This window comes from Geotrypetes seraphini, chromosome 2 (genome assembly GCF_902459505.1).
Source record: "Geotrypetes seraphini chromosome 2, aGeoSer1.1, whole genome shotgun sequence".
Classification (NCBI taxonomy): domain Eukaryota; kingdom Metazoa; phylum Chordata; class Amphibia; order Gymnophiona; family Dermophiidae; genus Geotrypetes; species Geotrypetes seraphini.
The window spans coordinates 504,101,539-504,125,154 of record NC_047085.1 but is presented as its reverse complement, the minus strand read 5'-3'; the positions used below and the strand labels follow the sequence as shown (position 1 = coordinate 504,125,154).

The following is a 23,616-nucleotide window of genomic DNA, read 5'->3' as shown; positions in this document are numbered from 1 at the left end:
CTTCCATTCATCGGAGCTGTTCTGGATACAGTCCAACTCAGAGTGTTCCTTCCTCAACAACGTCTAGAGACTCTTCTCCATCTTTGTCAGTCAGTCTCCTGTCACCCGTCCATCTCGGTGAGACACATGATGGTTCTTCTGGGTCACATGGCTTCCACAGTACATGTGACTCCTTTTGCCAGACTTCACCTCAGAATTCCTCAGTGGACCCTGGCATCTCAATGGATGCAGGTTTCCGACCCTCTGACTCAACACATCCAAGTTACTCCTGCTCTGACACAGTTTCTTCGCTGGTGGATGCTCTCTTCCAATCTATCCAGAGGCTTACTTTTTCACACGCTCCCCCATCAGAAGGTTCTCACGACCAATTCTTCAACTTACGCTTGGGGGGGCTCATCTAGATGGTCTCCGTACTCAAGGCTATTGGCCCAGTTCGGATCGTCAGTGCCACATCAATCTGCTGGAACTCAGGGTGATTTTCAATGCTCTAAATGCTTTTCAGCTTCTGCTTCACGATCGTGTAGTCCTAATTCGCACGGACAATCACGTCGCAATGTATTATGTCAACAAACAGGGCGGCACGGGATCTGCCTCCCTCTGTCAAGAGGCTCTGAAACTTTGGGATTGGGCAATTCGCCACAACTCCTTCCTCAAAGCTGTCTACATTCAGGGGGCGGACAATGCCTTAGCAGACAACTTGAGTCGTCTTCTACAACCACACGAATGGACTCTCCATTCCACGCCCCTTCATCACATCTTCTCTCTGTGGGGAACGCCTCAGATAGATCTCTTTGCAGCCCCCCACAACTTCAAGCTGCCTCAGTTCTGCTCCAGGATCTACACTCCTCATCGCCTCGAGACAGATGCTTTTCTTCTGGACTGCACAAATCTCTTTCTATATGCATTTCCTCCGTTTCCTCTCATTCAAAAGACGCAGGTCAAGCTGAAGTCTGGTTGCTCCTCGGTGGCCCAGGCAACTCTGGTATTCCCTTCTCCTTCAACTCAGCAGCAGGGAGCCATACCTTCTACCAGTTTTTCCCTCTCTGCTTACGCAGCATCAGGGATCTCTACTTCATCCCAACCTGCAGTCTCTACACCTGACAGTTTGGTTCCTCTCAACATAGCTCCTCTACAGTTTTCCCAATCTGTGAGGAATGTTTTGGAAGCTTCCCGGAAGCCTACTACTAGACAATGCCATCACCAAAAATGGACTAGATTTTCTACTTGGTGTTTTTCTCATCATAAGGAACCTCAACGTTCCTCTTTATCTTCTGTTATGGACTATCTGTTGCACCTTTCTCATTCTGGTCTCAAGTCTACCTCGATCCGAGTTCATCTTAGTGCAATTGCTGCTTTCCATCAACCTATTGAAGGGAAACCTCTCTCTGCTCATCCTGTGGTTTCCAGATTCATGAAAGGACTTTTCAATGTCAATCCTCCTCTCAAACCGCCTCCAGTGGTTTGGGACCTCAATATTGTTCTTACTCAACTGATGAAACCTCCATTTGAACCAATGGACAAGGCTCATCTGAAGTATCTCACTTGGAAAGTGGTGTTTCTGATTGGCCTCACTTCTGCTCGACGAGTCAGTGAGCTTCAAGCTTTGGTTGTGGATTCACCTTTTACAGTGTTTCACCATGACAAGGTGGTTCTTCGCACTCATCTGAAGTTCCTTCCTAAAGCGGTTTCAGAATTTCATCTCAACCAATCCATTGCTCTTCCAGTGTTTTTTCCAAAGCCTCATTCTCACCCTGGAGAATCAGCTCTTCATACTCTGGACTGTAAACGTGCTTTGGCTTTCTATTTGGAACGCACCAAACCACACAGAACTGCTCCTTAACTTTTTGTCTTCTTTGATCCGAACAAGTTGGGGCGTCCTATCTCTAAGTGTACCATCTCCAATTGGATGGCGGCTTGTATCTCATTCTGCTATGCCCAGGCTGGATTTCCTTTTCACAGTAAAGTCACAGCCCATAAGGTCAGAGCAATGGCAGCTTCTGTAGCTTTCCTCAGATCTACACCTATTGAGGAAATTTGTAAAGCTGCCACTTGGTCCTCATTATTGTCCGGATACTTTCTCCAGACGGGATGGACAGTTTGGCCAAACAGTATTGCAAAATTTATTCTCCTAAGTTGCCAACTCTCCCACCATCCCATTCTGATTAGTTTGAAGGTCACCCACTTGTGAGAATACCTGCCTGCTTGTCCTGGGATAAAGCACAGTTACTTACCAGTTACTTAGGTGTTATCCAGGGACAGCAGGCAGCTATTCTCACATCCCACCCACCTCCCCTGGGTTGGCTTCTCTGCTAGCTATCTGAACTGAGGAGACGCGCCCGATGTCGGGTGGGAAGGCACTCGCGCTTGCGCGGTGCAGGCGACTCAAAACTTCGAGTTTCTTCAAGCAAGTCTGCTTGTGAGGCGTCCACATCGGGGCTCCGTTGGATCACGTCACCCACTTGTGAGAATAGCTGCCTGCTGTCCCTGAATAACACCTGTTATGGTAAGTAACTGTGCTTTTCTGTTTTCTGACCAGACCCAGGCTAGTCTCAGATAGGGCACTGGTCTTTGACCTAAGGGCCGCCACATGAGCAGACTGCTGGGCACAATGGACCACTGGTCTGACCCAGAAGCGGCAGTTCTTATGTTCTATATAAGAGTGCCATCAGAATGAGTTTAGCATTTAGTTTTGGAAGGTCCCTCAATTAGGTGCCCCCTTCTGGCAGGCTGTATCTCCTTGTAGCACTGTTTTGTTCAAGTTTCTGTTTTATGACATGTTCTCTCATTTTTAATTTTTGCATTTGTTGATATGAGCAGAATTGACTTATTTGTTGGGAGCTGTCCCCAGTTCTCTCTTATTCTTATCCTCTTCAGAAGTTCTTGGCTGCTATAAGACTAACTGTTGTTCACAGGGACAGTGATGAGGTAAGATGGGGAGGGGTTTAAGCCTCTGAAGTTTGAGGCTTTCTACAAAGTTTGAGGCTTCCTACAAAGTCCTAGAAGGTGGAGGGAAATAACCCACTGGTCCCAGAATAAAGTGTTGATTTACAAGAAAGAAGATTAGCAAAGGTAAGAACCTAATCTTTAAAAGTAGTAGTTATAGCAGTATGATGCACCTGGATAGGTGCCAGTTAACATCAGACTCTAACATTTTAGTCTAAACAGCTCTTCCTTAATTATTTTATGATTTATTAATTTGCACTACTGCCAACTTTCCCAAATCAAGACAGTTTTCAGATACATTAAACAGGTTGTCTGCAAATATTTTGGTCATATGTTTCCATAAGTCCTCCTTCTCCTTGAGTGCCTCTTGGCTTTCTTTTTTCTCACACTCATCTTCCTCTCCCCAGTCCAGAAGAGGTGCTGTGAGAAGATGCCCAGAGACGAAGAGATCGTCACAGGTAAGGCTGTGCTGGGAAAATGCTTGCAGACTTAGGGAAAGGGAGACCTAAAGCTAAACAGGAAGCATAGGAAGTCTCTGTTAGAGTTCATAGGCTAACACAGTGTGTCACAAACTGTGCGCCATGGCGCATCAGTGTGCCTCCTGAGATTTCAGGTGTGTCACGACACACTGGCGAGGAGGAGAGTCATCCACGTTGGCTGATTGCCTACAGAACGTGCCTCTCGCGGTGAAAAGCACGACCTGTAGGCTGTCAGCCAGCGCAGATGACGCTCCTCTCTTGCACCTTTCGGATCCCTCCACCGAAGTGGTTCACGGCCCAATGGGTCTCCGCACACTTCTGGGTGCCTTCCGGCCGGGGAACTGGATTTAGTGTGCCGTCAGCCGGAAAGTTTGCAAGACACTGGGCTAACATTTCAAGGGACTATTTTAAAACTTATAGTACCAGTATAAAGCACAGCTAATAGGCACAAGCAGCCTCAGTTTAGAGTCGGGAGACCCTGCATGGTTAACATTATGTAAATGTCTTTTTTTCTATTCCACTTGCCTTCTCATTAATTGAAAATGGCTACACCAATGGTATATGACTCCTCAACGTTTGTCCCAGACTTATGACCTTCATGAGAATCTATGTTGGAGGTCTTGTGGATGTGTGGGAACCTTTCAACATATATGGTGGTCGTATTAAAGCCATATTGGAATATGGTGGGTCAATTGATAGTTCACATTGCCCAGAAGCACTGTCCTATGTTGAAGGAATGCTTTCTACTTAATGCTCCCAAAACAGGTTATACCCCACCAGAAAGCACAGTTACTTACCGTAACAGGTGTTATCCAGGGACAGCAGGCAGATATTCTTAACGCATGGGTGACGTCACCGACGGAGCCCCGGTACGGACCTTTTTAACTAGAAAGTTCTAGTTGGCCGCACCACGCATGCGCGAGTGCCTTCCCGCCCGACGGAGGAGTGCGTGGTCCCCAGTTAAGATAAGCCAGCTAAGAAGCCAACCCGAGGAGGAGGGTGGGACGTAAGAATATCTGCCTGCTGTCCCTGGATAACACCTGTTACGGTAAGTAACTGTGCTTTATCCCAGGACAAGCAGGCAGCATATTCTTAACGCATGGGTGACCTCCAAGCTAACAGAGAGGGAGGAGGGATGGTTGGCCATTAGGAAAATAAATTTTGTAGCACAGATTGGCCGAAGTGTCCATCCCGTCTGGAGAAGGCATCCAGACAGTAGTGAGTAGTGAACGTGTGAACTGAGGACCAAGTGGCAGCCTTGCAGATTTCCTCGATGGGTGTGGAACGGAGGAAAGCCACAGAAGCAGCCATAGCTCTGACCCTGTGGGCCGTGACAGCACCTTCCAGTGAGAGACCGGCCCGAGCATAACAGAACGCAATACAGGCAGCAAGCCAGTTGGAAAGCGTCCGTTTAGAGACAGGACGACCTAGACGGTTAGGATCGAAGGTCAGAAAGAGCTGAGGGGACGAGCGGTGAGCCCTGGTACGGTCAAGGTAGTATGCGAGGGCACGCTTACAATCCAGCGTGTGCAACGCCTGTTCCCAGGATGAGAATGGGGTTTAGGGAAAAAAGACAGGCAACACAATGGACTGGTTGAGGTGAAAAGACGAGACCACCTTGGGAAGGAATTTAGGATGAGTACGCAGAACCACCTTGTCATGCTGAAAAACAGTGAACGGTGGATCGGCGACCAGTGCATGCATCTCACTAACCCTCCTGGCAGAGGTGATGGCAATGAGGAAAAGCACCTTCCATGTTAGAAGTTTGAGCGAAGTTGTGGCAAGAGGCTCAAAAGGAGGTTTCATGAGGGCTGATAAAACCACATTCAGGTCCCAGACGACAGGAGGAGGCTTCAGAGGTGGTTTGACATTGAAGAGGCCTCTCATGAACCGGGAAACCAGAGGATGAGCTGTAAGCGGTTTTCCGAGGATAGGCTCATGAAACGCAGTGATGGCACTTAGGTGGACTCTGATTGAGGTGGACTTGAGGCCAGCATCAGATAGAGAGAGCAAATAGTCCAGTACAGTTTCCACCGCCAATGAGGTGGGATCGTGGTGATGCAGTAGACACCAAGAGGAGAACCTGGTCCACTTCTGATGGTAACATTGGAGGGTGGCCAGTTTCCCGGAGGCATCCAAAATGCGACGGACGGGCTGAGACAGATTCTCTGGAGAGGTCAGCCCGAGAGAAACCAAGCTGTCAGGTGGAGCGAGGACAGATTGGGATGTAGTAGAGATCGATGCTGCTGCGTAAGTAGAGTAGGAAACACAGGAAGAGGAATGGGCTCCCTGGAGCTGAGCTGGAGCAGGAGGGAGAACCAGTGTTGGCGAGGCCACCGAGGAGCGATGAGAATCATGGTGGCCCTGTCCCTGCGGAGTTTGGATAACGTCCGCAACATCAGAGGTAGTGGAGGAAAGGCATAGAGGAACCGATCCGTCCAGTCGAGCAGGAATGCATCTGGGGTCAGACGATGAGGAGAGAAGAGTCTGGAACAGAACTGGGGCAGCTGATGGTTGTGAGGAGCTGCAAAGAGGTCCACCTGTGGAGTGCCCCAGCAAGCAAAGATGGAGTGGAGTGTGGAAGGGTCCAGAGTCCACTCGAGAGGTTGAAGGATGCGACTGAGATTGTCGGCCAGGGAGTTCTGTTCGCCCTGGATATAGACAGCCTTGAGGAAGAGATTGCGGGCCGTGGCCCAGGTCCAGATGCTGAGAGCCTCCTGACAAAGGAGGCGAGATCCGGTGCCGCCTTGCTTGTTTATGTAGTACATGGCGACTTGATTGTCTGTGCACAGGAGAAGAACCTGAGGGTAGAGAAGGTGCTGGAAGGCCTTGAGAGCATAAAACATGGCTCTGAGTTCCAGGAAATTGATGTGATGTTGATGCTCCTGAGGGGTCCAGAGTCCCTGGGTGCGTAGACCTCCCAGGTGAGCTCCCCACGCATAGGGGGAGGCATCCGTAGTTATGATCATGGAGTGAGGGGGTAGATGAAAGAGTAGACCCCTGGAAAGATTTGAGGAGTTCAACCACCATTGAAGAGATTGCTGAAGAGGCGATGTCACAGAGATGGGATGAGAAAGAAGATCCGTGGTCTGTGACCATTGGTTGGCAAGAGTCCATTGAGGTGTCCTGAGGTGGAGTCGCGCCAGAGGAAGCACATGGACCGTCGAGGCCATGTGGCCCAGGAGGACCATCATCTGTCGGGCTGGAATGGAGTGATGAAGGAGCACCTGACGACAGAGGTGGAGCAGGGTCCGTTGACGGTCGGAGGGGAGAAACGCCCTCATCAGTGTGGTGTCGAGAACTGCTCCAATGAACTGAAGTCGCTGTGTGGGAAGCAGATGCAACTTGGGGTAGTTGATCTCGAACCCCAGGAGATGGAGGAAAGAGATGGTGTGATGAGTGGCTTGTAGCACAAGTGGAGACGTAGGTGCTTTCACCAACCAATCGTCCAAGTAGGGGAACACCTGAAGGTTGTGAGACCTGAGGAAGGCCGCCACCACAATAAGGCACTTGGTGAACACCCTGGGCGATGAAGCGAGGCCAAAAGGTAGCACTTTGTACTGATAGTGATGGTGCTGTATCTGAAACCGTAGGTAGCGACGTGAAGTCGGATTGATTGGGATGTGAGTGTAGGCCTCTTTGAGGTCCAGGGAACATAGCCAGTCGTGCTGAGAGAGAAGAGGGTAAAGCGTGGCAAGGGAGAGCATTCTGAACTTCTCCTTGACCAGACACTTGTTGAGGTCCCTGAGATCGAGGATGGGACGGAGGTCTCCTGTCTTTTTGGGAACCAGGAAGTAGCGGGAGTAGAATCCCTGACCCCTTTGGTCCGGAGGCACTTCTTCGATGGCATTGAGAAGAAGGAGAGAGTGGACCTCCCTCAGGAGGAGGGGGGTTTGAGAGGAGTGAGAAGCAGAGTGGAAGAGTCTGGAAGTTGAGAGAGTAGCCATGGCGAATGATGTTGAGGACCCATTGGTCTGATGTGATGACCTCCCAACGGCTGAGGAAGATTTGGAGGCGACCTCCGATAGGCTGAGGAAGAGGCAATGATGGTGGGAGACTGGCTATGCCCTGGAGGAAAAAGTCAAAAGGGCTGAGATGGTTTTGACGGAGGTAGAGGCTTGGCAGGTTGGTGAGACTGTGAGCGAGCCTGAGATTGATGCTGTTGACGAGGTCGGCGAGGCTGCTGTTGGGGCGGGTTGAGAGGTCTGGCCGAGAACCTGCGCTGGTAGGAAGACTGCTGTCTGTAGGGGCGAGCAGGTGGAGTCTTCTTTTTAGGTTTGATCAGAGTGTCCCACCTGGTCTCATGTGCTGAGAGCTTCTGGGTTGTTGAGTCCAGGGACTCTCCGAAGAGTTCATCACCGTGCGCATCAAGGTGCGTTCGCCAGGCGGTCCTGGTGGTTAATGTCGTCAGAGCCTCTCAGCCATGCCAAACGGCGCATGGCCACCGCCATGGCAGATGCGCAAGAGGTCAGCTCAAATGAGTCGTAGATGGAGCGAACCATAAATTTCCTGAGTTGGAGGAGGCTAGAAATATGTTGCTGGAAAAGAGGGACCTTACGTTCAGGAAGATATTTCTGTAAGGAGGAGAGCTGTTGCACCAGATGCTTCATGTAGAAGGAGAAGTGGAAGGTGTAGTTGTTGGCTCTATTGGCTAACATGGCATTTTGGAAAAGGCGCTTACCAAATTTATCCATGGTTTTTCCCTCTCTGCCAGGAGGGGTGGAGGCATATACACTGGAACCCTGAGATTTTTTCAAAGTAGATTCCACCAGGAGGGACTCGTGGGGCAATTGAGGTTTGTCAAACCCTGGGATTGGAATAACCCAGTACAAGCTATCCAATTTACGAGGGGCTCCAGGAACAGTGAGGGGAGCCTCCCAGTTTTTATAGAAAGTTTCCCATAAGATGTCGTGGACGGGCAACTTCAGAAATTCTTTGGGAGGTTGCTCAAAGTCTAGGGCGTCGAGGAAAGCTTGAGACTTTTTAGAGTCGGACTCTAAGGGAATGGAAAGAGCTGCTGACATCTCCCTAAGGAATTTGGAGAAAGAGGATTGCTTTGGTTTTGATACGGTGTCGGTCATGGAGGGTTCTTCGTCGGTTGACGAAGCGTCCTCCTCGGTACCGTGAGGGGAGTCTTCCCACAAGTCCGGGTCCCTAATGTCGGGGTGCATACGTTTGGACATCAGTGTGGGGGGCTCGGCATGGCGGGTTTTTGAGAGAGATTTGCCTGAGCGCACCGAGGCGGTACCGGGTGAGGAAGACCGATGTCGTTTCTGGGACCGGACAGGGTCGGCAGCATCACGGGTATGCACTGTAGGTGTTTCTGCCAAGAGCACCGGCATGGAGGTATTAATCGGTACCGAGGGGGTTGACACCGATGGGATAGTGCGAGGTTCGGACCGGTCCTGTACCAGAAGGTGCGGTGCCAGCAACGCCAGCAACAGTTACTGGAGCTGTTGTTGCAGCTGCTCCTGTAACTGTGTTTGAAGTATGGCCGCGATGCGGTCATCCAGGGGAGGCACCGGTACCGCTTTTTTCTTCTTCGATACCATAGGTGCCGCTCTACGCTCCGGCGATGAGGAGGCCGATGATGAGGCACTCACCGAGATCGGAGCGGAGCGTTTGCGGGGCCGGTGCGGTGCCGGGAGGGCCGGTGTCGCAACCGTGGCAGGAGGGCACTCAAGGGAAGTGGGAGGCTTCTTAGCCGGCTTACCTGGGCCCAACGACCCCGAGGAAGGGTCCGGTGGTGTCGATGTCGTCGGTGCCGACTTTTGGGGTGCCATCGACGTCGCAGCCGGTTCCATGGCAGATCCGGTACCAAACAAAATATTTTGCTGGATCTGCCTATTTTTCAAAGTACGCTTTTTAAGCGTAGCACAGCGGGTGCAGGTGTCAGCCCGATACTCTGGACCCAAGCACTGGAGGCACCAATTGTGCGGGTCGGTGAGGGAGATCGGGCGTGCACACCGCTGGCACTTCTTAAAGCCCGGTTGAGGGGGCATGAAGGGAAACACGGCCTCCGCAAAATCAAAGCTGGAGGCCTGTATGGTGGCAACAGGCCCCGCCGGGGCCGGCCCAAAAAAATAAAGAAAACTCGACAAGTTTTTTTTTTTTTAAGAAAAGTAACGGGATCCGAAAGGAAAAAAACTGAAAAAATGAAAAAAGTACGCGAGTGGGAAGGCAGAAAATAGTTTTTCAACAGCCGTTGAAAACACATGCGTCTTCTTCGCTCTGCGGAAACGAAGAAACTGGGGACCACACACTCCTCCGTCGGGCGGGAAGGCACTCGCGCATGCGCGGTGCGGCCAACTAGAACTTTCTAGTTAAAAAGGTCCGTACCGGGGCTCCGTCGGTGACGTCACCCATGCGTTAAGAATATGCTGCCTGCTTGTCCTGGGATAAAACTGATTAGCTTTGTTTGTTTGTACTGTGGCCCACCTGGCCTTGGCAAAACACTGGCGTTCCACAATGGTTCCTGAGCGACGACACTTACTCTGCCGTCTGATTTATGTACATTTAATGTGTAAATTAAAGGTGCTACGGTGCCTGAGGTTGGTTCCTTATCATAAAATTTGGGATAGTTATGTTGCCTGGAGATCAGACTCCTCCCCATTATAGCTGTAATCTTGTGTGCTTTGGTCCATAGAAACATAGAAATAGACGGCAGATAAGGGCCACGGCCCATCTAGTCTGCCCACCCTAATGTCCCTCCCCTACCTTTGCCCTGTGAATAGATCCCACGTGCCGATCCCATTTGGCCTTAAAATCAGGCACGCTGCTGGCCTCAATCACCTGTAGTGGAAGACTATTCCAGCGATCAACCACTCTTTCAGTGAAAAATAATTTCCTGGTGTCACCTCGTAGTTTCCCGCCCCTGATTTTCAACGGATGCCCTCTTGTTGTCGTGGGACCCTTGAAAAAGAAGATATCTTCCTCCGCCTCGATGCGGCCCGTAAGATACTTGAACGTCTCGATCATGTCTCCCCTCTCTCTGCGCTCCTCGAGCGAGTCTAGCTGTAATTTGTCAAGCCGTTCTTCGTATGGAAGATCCTTGAGTCCTGAGACCATCCGGGTGGCCATTCTCTGCACCGACTCCAGTCCTGTTGTTGTGGGTGAGAAGGGGGGTGGGGAGCTCTGTGGGGAGGGGATTAATTGCTTTCAGTCTTTCTGTATCTTTATATGAGATAAGAGGGTGGGGTGAGTGCTTTGAGGGAGGAACTGGTTGGGTGGTGGAGAAAGTGATGCTGCTTTTTTGTTTGGATTGTATTCTGTAAAATGTCAATAAAAAAGATTTTGGAAAGAGATTTTTTTTTTTTTACATTGTATTATCAAAAATATAAAGAAATGGAAATGCATCACAAATATACAAAGGAAAATAAAGCTTTACAGGTAGTATGTAAATTAAATTCCATCGAGCCCACATTAATAAGAGGAAAATGTCTTATTTTGGCCAAAATAACAGAAGGAAATTTGATAGGATATCTTCCTAAATATCCAGTTACAAAAACTATCTTTATTAACTCCTTTTACCAAATAAACCCCCCCACACACAACCCCCCCCCAGATCCTATTTCTCATGGACTTTGAGAAACTGTTCCAATTGTATTGAGTCCCAAGAGATGTATTCTTTACTCTGAAATTTTATCAGGCATTTGCATGGAAAATTCAGGAAAAAAATGACTCCTAATCCCACAGCTCTGGGTTTCAGTGCCAAAAAGCTCTTTCTCTTGAGCTGTGTGGGCTGGCCACATCAGAAAATATCAAGACTTTATCTCCACAAAATTTTGTATATTTATTTTTAAAATACATCCTCATGATTAAAGCCTTATCAAATTCATTCACACATGCGAAGAATTGCAAAGGGACTTGAACAAACTGGGGGAATGGGCGGCGAGATGGCAGATGAAGTTCAACGTTGAGAAATGTAAAGTATTGCATGTGGGAAGCAGAAACCCAAGGTACAACTATACGATGGGAGGGATGTTATTGAATGAGAGTACCCAAGAAAGGGACTTGGGGGTAATGGTGAACATGACAATGAAGCCGACGGCACAGTGCGCAGCGGCCGCTAAGAAAGCAAATAGAATGCTAGGTATAATCAAGAAGGGTATTACAACCAGGACAAAAGAAGTTATCCTGCCGTTGTATCGGGCGATGGTGCGCCCGCATCTGGAATACTGCGTCCAATATTGGTCGCCGTACCTTAAGAAGGATATGGCGTTACTCGAGAGGGTTCAGAGGAGGGCGACACGTCTGATAAAAGGGATGGAAAACCTTTCATACGCTGAGAGATTGGAGAAACTGGGTCTCTTTTCCCTGGAGAAGAGGAGACTTAGAGGGGATATGATAGAGACTTATAAGATCATGAAGGGCATAGAGAGAGTAGAGAGGGACAGATTCTTCAAACTTTCTAAAAATAAAAGAACAAGAGGGCACTCGGAAAAGTTGAAAGGGGACAGATTCAAAACGAATGCTAGGAAGTTCTTCTTTACCCAACGAGTGGTGGACTACTGGAATGTGCTTCCAGAGGGCGTAATAGTACTGGGGTTTAAGAAAGGATTGGACAATTTCCTGCTGGAAAAGGGGATAGAAGGGTATAAATAGAGGATTACTGCACAGGTCCTGGACCTGTTGTGCCGCCGCATGAGCGGACTTCTGGGCATGATGGACCTCAGGTCTGACCCAGGAGAGGCATTGCTTATGTTCTTATGTAATCAAGCCCTAGCCTGTATAATATCTTGTGAATCTTCAAGAAATTCTATAAGGTTAAACTCAGTTGATACAAGCTGGTCTAATCCCTGTTCAAGTGTTTTTGTTTTTGAGGGATATAATACCAACTAGAAATCAATACTGTTTCAAGATTCTGTAATCCCAATATCTCTCCGAGATACTTCCTAAAAATAATTTCAGATGACATTAGATGTGTTTGGGGGAAATTAACTAAACGCAGAAAGAGAAAGGCAGGCAAAAATATTTGGAAGAGTTAAGAGAGGCTGGTTAAGTAGTCGATTAAGCAAAGATGCAAATGGAAGAAAAAATAGCTGACACGGTAAAACAGGGAGACATTTTTAGATATATCAGTGATAGGAAGAAGTGCAAAAGTGGCATTGTGAGACTCAAAGGTGAAGGGGAGGAATATGTAGAAGCTGATAAAGAAAAGGCTGAATTGCTTAACAGAAATTTCTGTTCTGTGTTCATGGCTGAAGCGCCGGGAGTGGGACTGCAGAAGACAAACGCGGTTAGGAATGGAGGGATGGTAGACCCTGATTGATTTTCAGAGGGTTGTGTACGTGAGGAGCTAGCTAAATTAAAGGTAGACAAAGTGATGGGGCTGGATGGTGTACATCCAAGGCTGCTGGGAAGTTCTGGTGGCTCCGCTTACTGACCTTTCCAATGCTTATCTAGAATTGGGATGGTACCGGAGGACTGGAGAAGGGCGGATGTGGTCTTTCTCCACAAAAGTGGAAGGAAGAAGTAGGGAATTACAGTTTCAAGTTTATTAAAATGTTGATTTACACGCAATATCAAATCTTTTCAATGCGCATCACAAAAATAAAATTGGAAGCTAAATAAAATCATTTGAACAATAGACATAAAAACATATCCATAGACGATTAATAATACATAAGGAATACAGGGATAAAACTACATTTGTTTAAAGTAAAAAACCAAAAGAAAAACATCTTAGGGAAGAGCAACATCAGGAAGATTATTAAAAAAAAAAAAAAAGCAGCATTAATATTTAAGTGAAACGGGCTAAAAATACATATTTAAAAGAAGACTTAATCTAAGAGTAAGTAGGAAGATCATAAGAAGAAAAAAGATTATCTGATTTAAGATTCAAATGTCTGACTTCTGTGGTAAGCAAATTAATGGAAATGCTTTTAAAACAGAGAATGGTGAAATTTCTGGAATCCAGTGGATTATAGGACCGGAGGTAATATGGATTCACTAGAAGCGGGTCTTGTCAGACAAAATCTGATCAATTTCTTTGACTGGATGACCATAGGATTGGATAGAGGGAGTGCGCTAGATGTGATGTACAGTGGTACCTTGGATTACGAGCATAATCCGTTCCAGGAGCATGCTCGTAATCCAAAATGCTCGTTTATCAAAGCGAGTTTCCCCATAGGAAATAATGGAAACTCGCTTTGATAGGTTCCCACCCTCCACCCCCACCAAGGCCAGCAGCGCTGCTCCCTCCCCACGAGAACTGGCATTGCCCCCCCCGAAGGCCCCCCCGTGAACCGGCACCCTCCCCCCCGCGATCCGGCACCCCCCGCCGCCATCAGGCACCCCCCCTGCCACGACCTGAGGTCCCCCAACCCACCCGAACCCTCTTCTTACTTCAGTGTAGCCTCCGCACCGGCACCAGCATGTCCTGCCGGTGCCCGAAGATCTGCCTCCTGTGCTGGGCCTTGAGCATGTGCACATGCTCAAGGCCCAGCACAAGAAGCAGATCTTCAGGCACCGGCAGGACATGCTGGTGCCGGTGCTGGTGCGGAGGCTACACTGAAGTAAGAAGAGGATTTGGGTGGGTGGGGGACCTCAGCTCGCGGCGGGGGTGTGCCTGATGGCGGCGGGGGGGTACCCGATGGTGGCGGGGGGGGGGGTGCCGGATCGCGGGGGGGAGGGTGCCGGTTAGTGGGGGGGGGGTGCTTGCAAATCGAGGCACGCTCGGTTTCCGAGGTGCCGATTTTGCAAATGTTTTGCTCATCTTGCAAAACACTCGCAAACCAGTGCACTCGTAAACCAAGGTACCACTGTATTTACATTTTAGCAAAGCCTTTGACAGTGTTCCACACAGACATCTAATAAATAAACTGAGTGCCCTGGGTATGGGCCCCAAAGTGATGGACTGGGTCAGGTACTGGTTCAGTGGAAGATGAAAGAGGGTAGTGGTCAATGGAGATCGCTCTGAGGAAAGGGATATTATTAGTGGTGTGCCTCAAGGTTCGGTTCTTGGGCCTGTTCTTTTTTTATAATTTTTGTAAGTGCTATTGCTGAAGCACTGTCAGGTAAGATTTGCCCTTTTTGTGGATGATACCAAAACCTGCAATAGAGTAGACACCCTTGTTGGTGTGAATAACATGAGGAAGGGACCAAGTGAAACTTGAAGAATGATCTGAAATTTGGCAGCTAAAATTTAATGCGAAGAAATACAAGGTCATGCATTTGGACTGCCAAAACCCAAAGGAACAGTACAGTTTAGGGGGTGAAGAACACGACAGAAGAGCGGAACTTGGGTGCGATTGTATGTGATGACCTTAATGTGGCCAAACAGGTTGAAAAGGTGATGGTGAAAGCTAGAAGGATGCTAGGGTGCATAGGGAGAGGTATGGCCAGTAGGAAAAAGGAGGTATTGATGCCTCTGTATAAGACTCTGGTGAGACCTCATTGTGTACAATTCTGGAGGCTGCACCTTCAAAGAGAGATAAAAAGTATGGAGTCTGTCCAGAGGAAGGCTACTAAAATGGTTCATGGTCTTCGTCATTACATTACATTACATTAGAGATTTCTATTCCGCCTGTGCCTTGCGGTTCTAGGCGGATTACAATTTAGAAGATATCTGGGCATTTCCAGTGGAGTATATTACAGTAGAAGAGTAAATTGCAGGTAAATAGTAAATAATTATAATACATTCAAGATCACAGAAGATGTACATAACAACTGAATCAAGTTACATCGGGTAGAGAGTAACATCAAATAACTATAAGTGAAGGTGGTTACATAATGTTGATGATTTCATGACGTTGGTTTCTTAATGTTGATGATATAGACTGTAGAGGTGTATGATGGTGGTTAGAGTGATGGGAGATATTTTTTGAATAGTAGAGTTTTTATTTCTTTTCGGAATTCTTTTATGTCTGTTGTTTTGATCAGTAATTTTGAGATGGTAGGGTCAATTTTAGCCGCCTGTGTCCCTAGAAGGTTGTCGTAAAGTTTCTTACGTCGAGTACCATTAAGGGGTGGGTAGGAGAAGAGGTTCAGTGTTCTCCTTCTTCTGGGTGAGAGATAGTAATAAAAACGGTTGTTTAGGTAGCTGGGTGCAGTGCCATGGGTTATTTTGAATAAAAGACAGTAGAATTTGAATTGTGTTCTTGCTTTTATCGGTAGCCAGTGAGATTCTAAGTATGCGTTGGTAATGTGGTCATATTTGCTGAGTGAGTAAATGAGTCTGAGGGCTGTGTTCTGGATGGTCTGTAATTGTTTTATTGTTTTGATTGGGCATGGTAGGTAGAGGCTGTTGCAGTAGTCTAGAATACTAAGCACAAGGGATTGGACAATGATCCTGAATTGATCTTTGTTAAATAATTTTCTTATTTTTCTTAAATTTCGCATTGTGGAGAATGCTTTTTGGATGATTTTGTGGATTTGAGTCTGCATAGTGCAGCATCTGTCTAATTCTATTCCCAGGATTTTGAGGGAGCTCTGTATTGGGTACTTGATTGAGTTTACTTCCAGTTCTGTTAGGGAAGGTTTTTTGTCCTTCTCTAGGAGTAGGAATTTGGTTTTGTCTGAGTTCAGCTTCAACTTATGATTTGTCATCCATTTTTCTACTGTTTCCAGTGTAGTTTTCAGGCGTCCTGTGGAGATGGGGTCTTGGATGTCGAATGGAAGGAGGATGGTTATGTCGTCCGCGTAGCTGAAAGAAGTAATGTTTAGGGCGTCTAGGGTGGTGCCTAGGGAAGCTATGAATAGGTTGAATAGTATGGGTGAGAGGGGAGATCCTTGTGGCACTCCGCAGGGGTTAGACCATGATTCAGATAGAGTATCTTTTGACTTAACTCTATATGCTCTTGTTTTAAGGAAGCCTTGGAACCAGTTGTGAACTTTACCTGAGATTCCTATAGCGTCTAGTATCTGGAGTAATATGGGATGGTCCACTAGGTCGAATGCAGCTGAGAGATCAAGTTGGATGATTAGCAATCTGTTTCCTAGGCTGAGATGTCTTCGGGCTATATCTAGTAGTGATACCAAAAGAGTTTCTGTGCTGTGATTAGTTCTGAATCCAGATTGAGATGGGTGTAGGATGTTGTGGGCTTCTAGGTACATGGAGAGTTGTTGTGCTACTAGACCTTCTATTATTTTGACGTATAGTGGGATAGAGGCGATTGGCCTGTAATTTGATGGGTTATTTATTGGACCTTTGAGGTCTTTCAGTATAGGGGTAATTATGATTTCACCAAGGTCCGATGGGAACTGGCCTTCCCTGAGTGTGGTTTGCAACCATAGCGTGTAGCTAGCTTTGAATTTGGTGGAAGCTGTTGCTAGTAGGTATGGTGGGCAGTTGTTCAGATCACATGAGGATTTGCAATATTTTTTGTAGAGCCAGTCCAGTTCAGACCACATAAGGAGACTTAAAGATCTCAATCTGTTTACTTTGGAGGAAAGGCGGGAGAGGGGAGATATGATAGAAATGTTTAAATACCTACGTGGCGTAAATGCGCATGAGTCAAATCTGTTTCATTTGAAAGGAAGCTCCTGAATGAGAAGTGATAGGCTCCAGAGTAATCCAAGGAAATATTGTTTTATAGAAAGAGTGGTAGATGCGTGGAACAGTCTCCCGGAAGAGGTGGTGGAGACTGTATCTGAATTCAAGAAAGCCTGGGATAAGCACGTGAGATCTCAGAGAGAGAGAGGAAGAGATAATGGTTACTGTGGATGGGCCATATGGCCTTTATCTGCCATCATGTTTCTATGTTACTCAAAACTCGTTTGTTTATTGAGTTGTTTGGTTCTTCTACTCCTTGACCTTGTCTTCTCTCCCTCTTGTCTCCTCCCCTGATTACCTTTTTTTTTTCCAACTGTTAATTGTATAGTCGCATTCTTGAATTCCTTGCGGTATGTCAAGCACTGGAAGTAAAATAAATAATCCATAATCCTGTAAGTTAGGGTAGAGACAGACTTGACCCAACAGTTTTGTTTTTCAATAGGAGTCTGGATCATTACTTTATCGCAACGGAAGAAATTCCTTGATTAGCACATATTCTTATTCAGACCTGATTCTTAAGCCATGCATAGAAAATGTGAATGCAACAAAACCTATTATTTGATTATACACAGGTAATATATTTGAAACTGCTTCTAACACATGATTAATATCTTCTGTTTGTATCTAACAGATTGTCAGAGAGAAGAGACTCAAAGAGAATTTCCTGTGGAAATGGAAGAAAGCAAAATACAATCAGAACATATCTCTGAGAATATTTCTCAGAGAACAAAGAGGAGAAACACAAAGAATCGTCAGAAGAAGCACAGAGTCCTCACAGGAGATTCATTGGATGAAATTACTACGTTTGAGAGACGTGACAGTGAGTTCACTAACATCCATGAGCATCAGAGACACCCATCAGAGAGACCCTTCCAAACTAATAATAGTGATCAAGTGACTTCCAATGTCCACCAGGGAGAGGAGAAAGGGGAAAAAACCCAGAAAGAAACTACATGTAAAAGTTTTATTTGTTCCATATGTAATAAGAAATTCACCTTGTATTCAGATCTCCAAATGCACAACGGGAGTCACTTAAGTGAGAATCTGTTGACATGTCCTGAGTGGAAGAAAAGCTTCAAATATCCATCAGTGCTGAAAAAGCACCCAATGGTCTACACAGAAGCCAAACCGTTTACTTGCAATGAGTGCGAAACACTCTTCACTCAGCTTTCAACTCTAAAACTTCACCAACAGATCCACACAGGACACAAACCATTCACATGTGATGAGTGCAATTCAAGCTTCACTCAGCTTTCAACTCTAAAACTTCACCAACAGATCCACACGAGACACAAACCATTTACATGCAGTAAATGTGATAAAAGCTTCACTCACTTTTCAAATCTCAGGATTCACCAAATGATCCACATGGGACATAAACCATCTAAATTTAAAGAGTCTGATAAAAGCTTCACTTCACCCTCAGCTCTAAAAAATGATCAAAGGACTCACATGAAGGACACACCATTTGGTTCTAATGAGTCTGATAAAAGCTTCACTTCATCCTCAGCTCTAAAAAATGATCAAAGGACTCACATGAAGGACACACCATTTGGATCTAATGAGTCTGATAAAAGTTTCACTTTACCCTCAGCTCTAAAAAATGATCAGACTCAAATGAGGGACACACCATTTGGATCTAATAAGTCTGATAAAAGCTTCACTTCATCCTCAGCTCTAAAAAATGATCAAAGGACTCACATGAAGGACACACCATTTGGATCTAATGAGTCTGATAAAAGTTTCACTTTACCCTCAGCTCTAAAAAATGATCAGACTCACATGAGGAACACACCATTTGGATCTAATGAGTCTGATACAAGCTTCGCTTCACTCTTAGCTCTAAAAAATGATCAAATGACCCACATGAGGGACACAGTATTTAGATCTAATGAGTCTGATACAAGCTTCGCTTCACTCTTAGCTCTAAAAAATGATCAAATGACCCACATGAGGGACATAGTATTTGAATCCAATGAGTCTGATATAAGCTTCACTTCACTCTTAGCTCTAAAAAATGATCAAAGGACTCACATGAGGGAGACACCATTTGGATCCAATGAGTCTGATACAAGCTTCGCTTCACTCTTAGCTCTAAAAAATGATCAAATGGCCTACATGAGGGACACAGTATTTGAATCCAATGAGTCTGATAAAAGCTTCACTTCACCCTCAGCTCTCAAAAATGATCAAAGGACTCACATGAAGGACACATCATTTGGATCTAATCAGTCTGATAAAAGCTTCACTTCAACCTCAGCTCTAAAAAATTATCAAATGACCCAGATGGGGGACTTTTCATCTAATGAGTCTGATAAAAGCTTCACTTCACCCTCAGCTCTAAAAAATTATCACATGACCCACATGGGGGACACACCAATTACATCTAATGAGTCTGATAAAAGCTTCATTTCATCCTCAGCTCTAAAAAATTATCACATGACCCATATGGGGGACTCACCAATTACATCTAATGAGTCTGATAAAAGCTTCATTTCACCCTCAGCTCTAAAAAATTATCACATGACCCACATGGGGGACACACCAATTATATCTAATGAGGCTGATAAAAGATTAATTTCACCCTCAGCTCTAAAAAATTATCACATGACCCACATGGGGGACACACCATTTACATCTAAGCAGTCTGATAAAAGCTTTGCTGAGCTTCCAAATCAAAAAATTCAACAGATCCACATGGGAAACAAACTATTTACATGTAGTGAGTGTGATAAAAGCTTCACTCAGCCTTCAACTCTAAAAGTTCACCAAATGATCCACAAGGACAACAAACCATTTATATGTACTGAGTGTGATAAAAGCTTTGCTCAGGTTTCAACTCTAAAATTACACCAAATAATGCACAAGGGACACAGACCATATACATGTACTGAGTGTAATAAAAGCTTCGCTCAGATCTCAACTCTAAAAATTCACCAAATGATGCACAAGGGACACAGACCATATGCATGTACTGATTGTGATAAAAGCTTCACTCACCTTTCATCTCTAAAATTACACCAAAAGATCCAGTCAGAAATCTCAAAGCAAAATATATACATGTTCTGAGTGTAATAAACACTTTATTTTATAATTAAGCTGAACAGTCAACGGCGAATACACACAAAAACAGACACTATTTAGATGCAAGGTGTGATAAGAGCTTCATTCACCTTTCAAATCTCACAATTCATCAAATGGTCCACGTGGGACACAAAGAATTTGCATGTAATGTGTGCGATAAAAGCTTCACCCTCTTGTCAGCTTTGAAAAGGCACTGGAAAATTCACACAAAAGAAAAAGTAGTCAAAAAAGAGGGCAACAAAAATTCAGCAGCGTGAATTTTTCTGCATATCTGAGGGGGGGGGGAGATAATACAGTTTTCTCCTCAAGTCTTGCAGAGTACCTTCATGTGGTGACTTTTGTTGTATACAGTCTATATCGAATCTCAGCAAGGTGACGATACCCTTGAAATTTGGTAGGAAAGAATAAAACCAATACAAACTGACTGCATATCACCCAGGATAAAATGGTGTCCAGTCTTAGCTTATGCATGAGGGCTACAGATAGTGATAGCAATAGAGAAGACACTGCAAAAAAAAAATAGTACCTCTGACACAATTAAAGACCACTAAAACTTGTTCATAGAGCCACTGCAACAAAGAATAAACCACAGAAGTTAAAACATTAAAAGGATTAACTACAGTTAAGTGGACTCCTGCAGATAAAGGGCATGAAATATTACTACCTTTATGCTACAAACCCTATATTTACATCAAGACGGGTATTTTAAGAGAGTCTGCCAAAACTGGGTCAAAGAGGAATAATGACTCGGGGGGGGGGGGGAAATGCTGCAAAAACTGCTGATGCAAATCTAAGAGCCCTAATTTTAAAGACGTATGTAGGTGATAACATCTTCAAATGAAGTAGAGAGTGAACAAGAATGAAAAAAGAGCCTCTGAAGGAAAACAACTGAAGAAAAAGCAGGGACAGAAAGTGGAAAAAGGTGGTGTGAAACAAAGCGACAGAAGAAAAGTTCTGGAAGGGATTTGGAAAGGATCCCAAAAAGAAGAACTGGTGCAGTGAGAAAGAGAACGAATCCGTATAGGAACACCAGAATAAAAGGTTGATGATGAGAGAGAAAGAGGAAGCTTGGGACAGAGTACTCAAAGGAAAGCATAGAGATTCCAGAGACACAAATGAGAGAGATAAATAAAGGACCTGCCAAGAAGTCAACTAAAGAGGAGGAAGAAGCAGGAGAAAACCTAAGTGGAGGAAGAATTAATGACAACTCCTAACCCATGTGGCAAAAGATGAATTTAGTACTTAAAGTAAAGATATTAGAAAAATAAATAAAGCCGTAGTCTGTATAAAGGGGCCATCTATTAACATCAAAGAAATATATCATATATTGTGCAAAAAAAGTTCAGAAGAGAATGAGAACTGCTCATCGGAAACAGCAAATTGAAGAAGAAATAAATTATTGTGAAAAGAAGGGTATCTAAAAAGACCACCAAAGATAGTGACAAAGATTAAAAAAACCCAACCAAACTGGAACATGATGAATTAATAATGGAAGATCTTACATTTATATTTGCTCCGTAATGAATTGAAAATAACAGCAGAAACACAAAAACTAAGGAGATATGAAGAAAACAGAAAAGAGAGGAATCAGAATGTATTATTGAGAGAGAACACCAAACAGTTCTACAGGGGTACTGGAAAAGCCACCAACTGTAGATGAATTAGAACATTTTAGAGAAAATGTATTCTAGGATCCTGTAAAGCACAACCGAGAAGCAAAATGGATACACTATATATGGGAGAACTTGATAGAGCAAATATGAAATCAATGGAATGATCTGAAGAGGTGGGGCGTGAGCATGGCCCAGGCAGGAAGTGGGCATGGTTTGAATGAAACCTTGATTCTGATTGGCTGTTATGACTAGAGGTGGGGTGTGGCCACCTGTCAAAAATATGCAAATTAGATTTGATGAAAGCTATGTAACTATACTACTTGTAATGTTAAGTATATATTTTTTGACCCACACAACTTTCTTTCTGAATATCGAGTGTTGTGTTTCTTTAAAATAATTGAGTGTTCCTTCTTCATTTGAAAGTCTTCCAGAAGTATGATATATGTTGCACACTTTAGTTGTTTGATTTTAGGGTATATTGTTTTGTAAAAATTACATCCCCTTTCTAGATTTTCAGTTCCTCCCTTTTGTGGTTGTTTAGTATTGAATATTGTTTTCTTTTTTCTCTCTCTCTCTTTATGATATTTGACTATTATTAATGATGCCCTTAAAGATCTTTTCAAAATTGCATTAAAAAAACAAGCTGCTATTGAAAAATGCTTTAACATGGAATAAGATATAAGCAGAGTTTGGGGCAGGGCTATGCAAAAAGGCAGGTTAAGGGTAAGGTTATGCCGTGTCCCAAACCCTGTTCCTCTTTTTACATGGTCTCAGCCCAAACCACACCCCTTTTGGTGACATCACAGGAAGTGACATCATAACTGTGCCAATGTTGCACCCCTTTTTCAAGATGATGGCGATTAGTGGATGTCCCTATGTCACGTCCTGTTTCAAAATACTTTCACCATCATGATGTGTCATGCGCAGGAGTGGTGTCGATTGTCTGATACTACCCCCCTGAGGAGCATGACCGCATAATTCCTGCACTCTCATACAGTTTTCAAATTGCAGCCTGATCTCAGTTGTTTTCAAGATTATAAATTCCCCAAGTGGAAGGAGGAATGGGCCTCAGAAATGGATTATAGCTGTAGAGCTATAGGCCAACTTAACAAAATCATCAGATCCAAATGTTTATTTAGTATTCATATTCCACTTATAGCCTAAGTGGTTTACATTCAGGTACTCAAGCACCTTTCCCTGTCTGTCCTGATGGGCTCACACTTTATCTAATGTACTTGGGGCAAAGGAGGATTAAGTGACTTGCCCAGGGTCACTAAGAGCAGTGTGGGTTTGAACCCATAACCTCAGGGTGCTAAGGCTGTAGCTCTAACCACAGTGTCACACACTCACAAAAAAAGGTTAACTTTCCCCCTTAGTTTTATATTTTATGAACATGTTATGTTATGTTACATTTTACCACAGGTCCCCTTTTATATAGGGAGACCACGTGTTGCATGGCAGTTCTACCGTGTTTCCCCGATAATCATGATTTTCAGGGTAGGTCTTAATATAAGCCCTACCCCGAAAAATAAACCCTAGGTGCTGGTAGCAGTGTTTCCCCCGCCCCCCACCGCGCAACTGAACCCCCGCTGACCCTCCATCCTTCCCTTCCATCCAAACCCGTCGACAGTGAGCCATATATCCCCCCAGAGCAGCGTGTCCGTCAGAGCGTTCCGTGTGCCGGGTTACTGATGACATAAGTGATGCAGCAGAGGGAATTCCCCGACGGAAGAAGCCGCGAAGCAGCCTGTTTAGAGTGATGCTAGCCCGACACTGCTCTGGAGGGAGGTATGGCTCGCGGTCGGTGGGGTTCAGATGGGAAGGAAGGATGGGAGGGCCAGCGGGGGTTCAGTGGTGCGGGGGGAGGGGTGCTCAAGGGTTCTGCTGCACAAGGATGGGAGGGAAGGCTAGAAGCTGGGCAAGGGTTCTGCTGCACGAGAGATGGGATGGAGGGAGGGATAGAAGGATGCTGCAGAGGGAAGGCACAAGGGGATGGGTGAGG

General features: G+C 45.4%; 1 protein-coding gene across 2 annotated transcripts in view; it reads left to right on the top strand.

Moving 5' to 3' along the window:
* LOC117354526 (oocyte zinc finger protein XlCOF6-like) overlaps positions 1–23,256 on the top strand; it is a 61,120-nt gene extending 37,864 nt beyond the window's left edge. For both annotated transcript variants that reach the window (XM_033932217.1, XM_033932216.1), the window contains exons 5-6: positions 3,351–3,401; positions 17,549–23,256. In XM_033932217.1, the coding sequence (XP_033788108.1) occupies positions 3,351–3,401; positions 17,549–19,986 (2,489 nt within the window). In that variant the 3' untranslated portion in view covers positions 19,987–23,256. The remainder of the gene's footprint in view (positions 1–3,350; positions 3,402–17,548) is intronic.
* Positions 23,257–23,616: the final 360 nt, after the last annotated feature.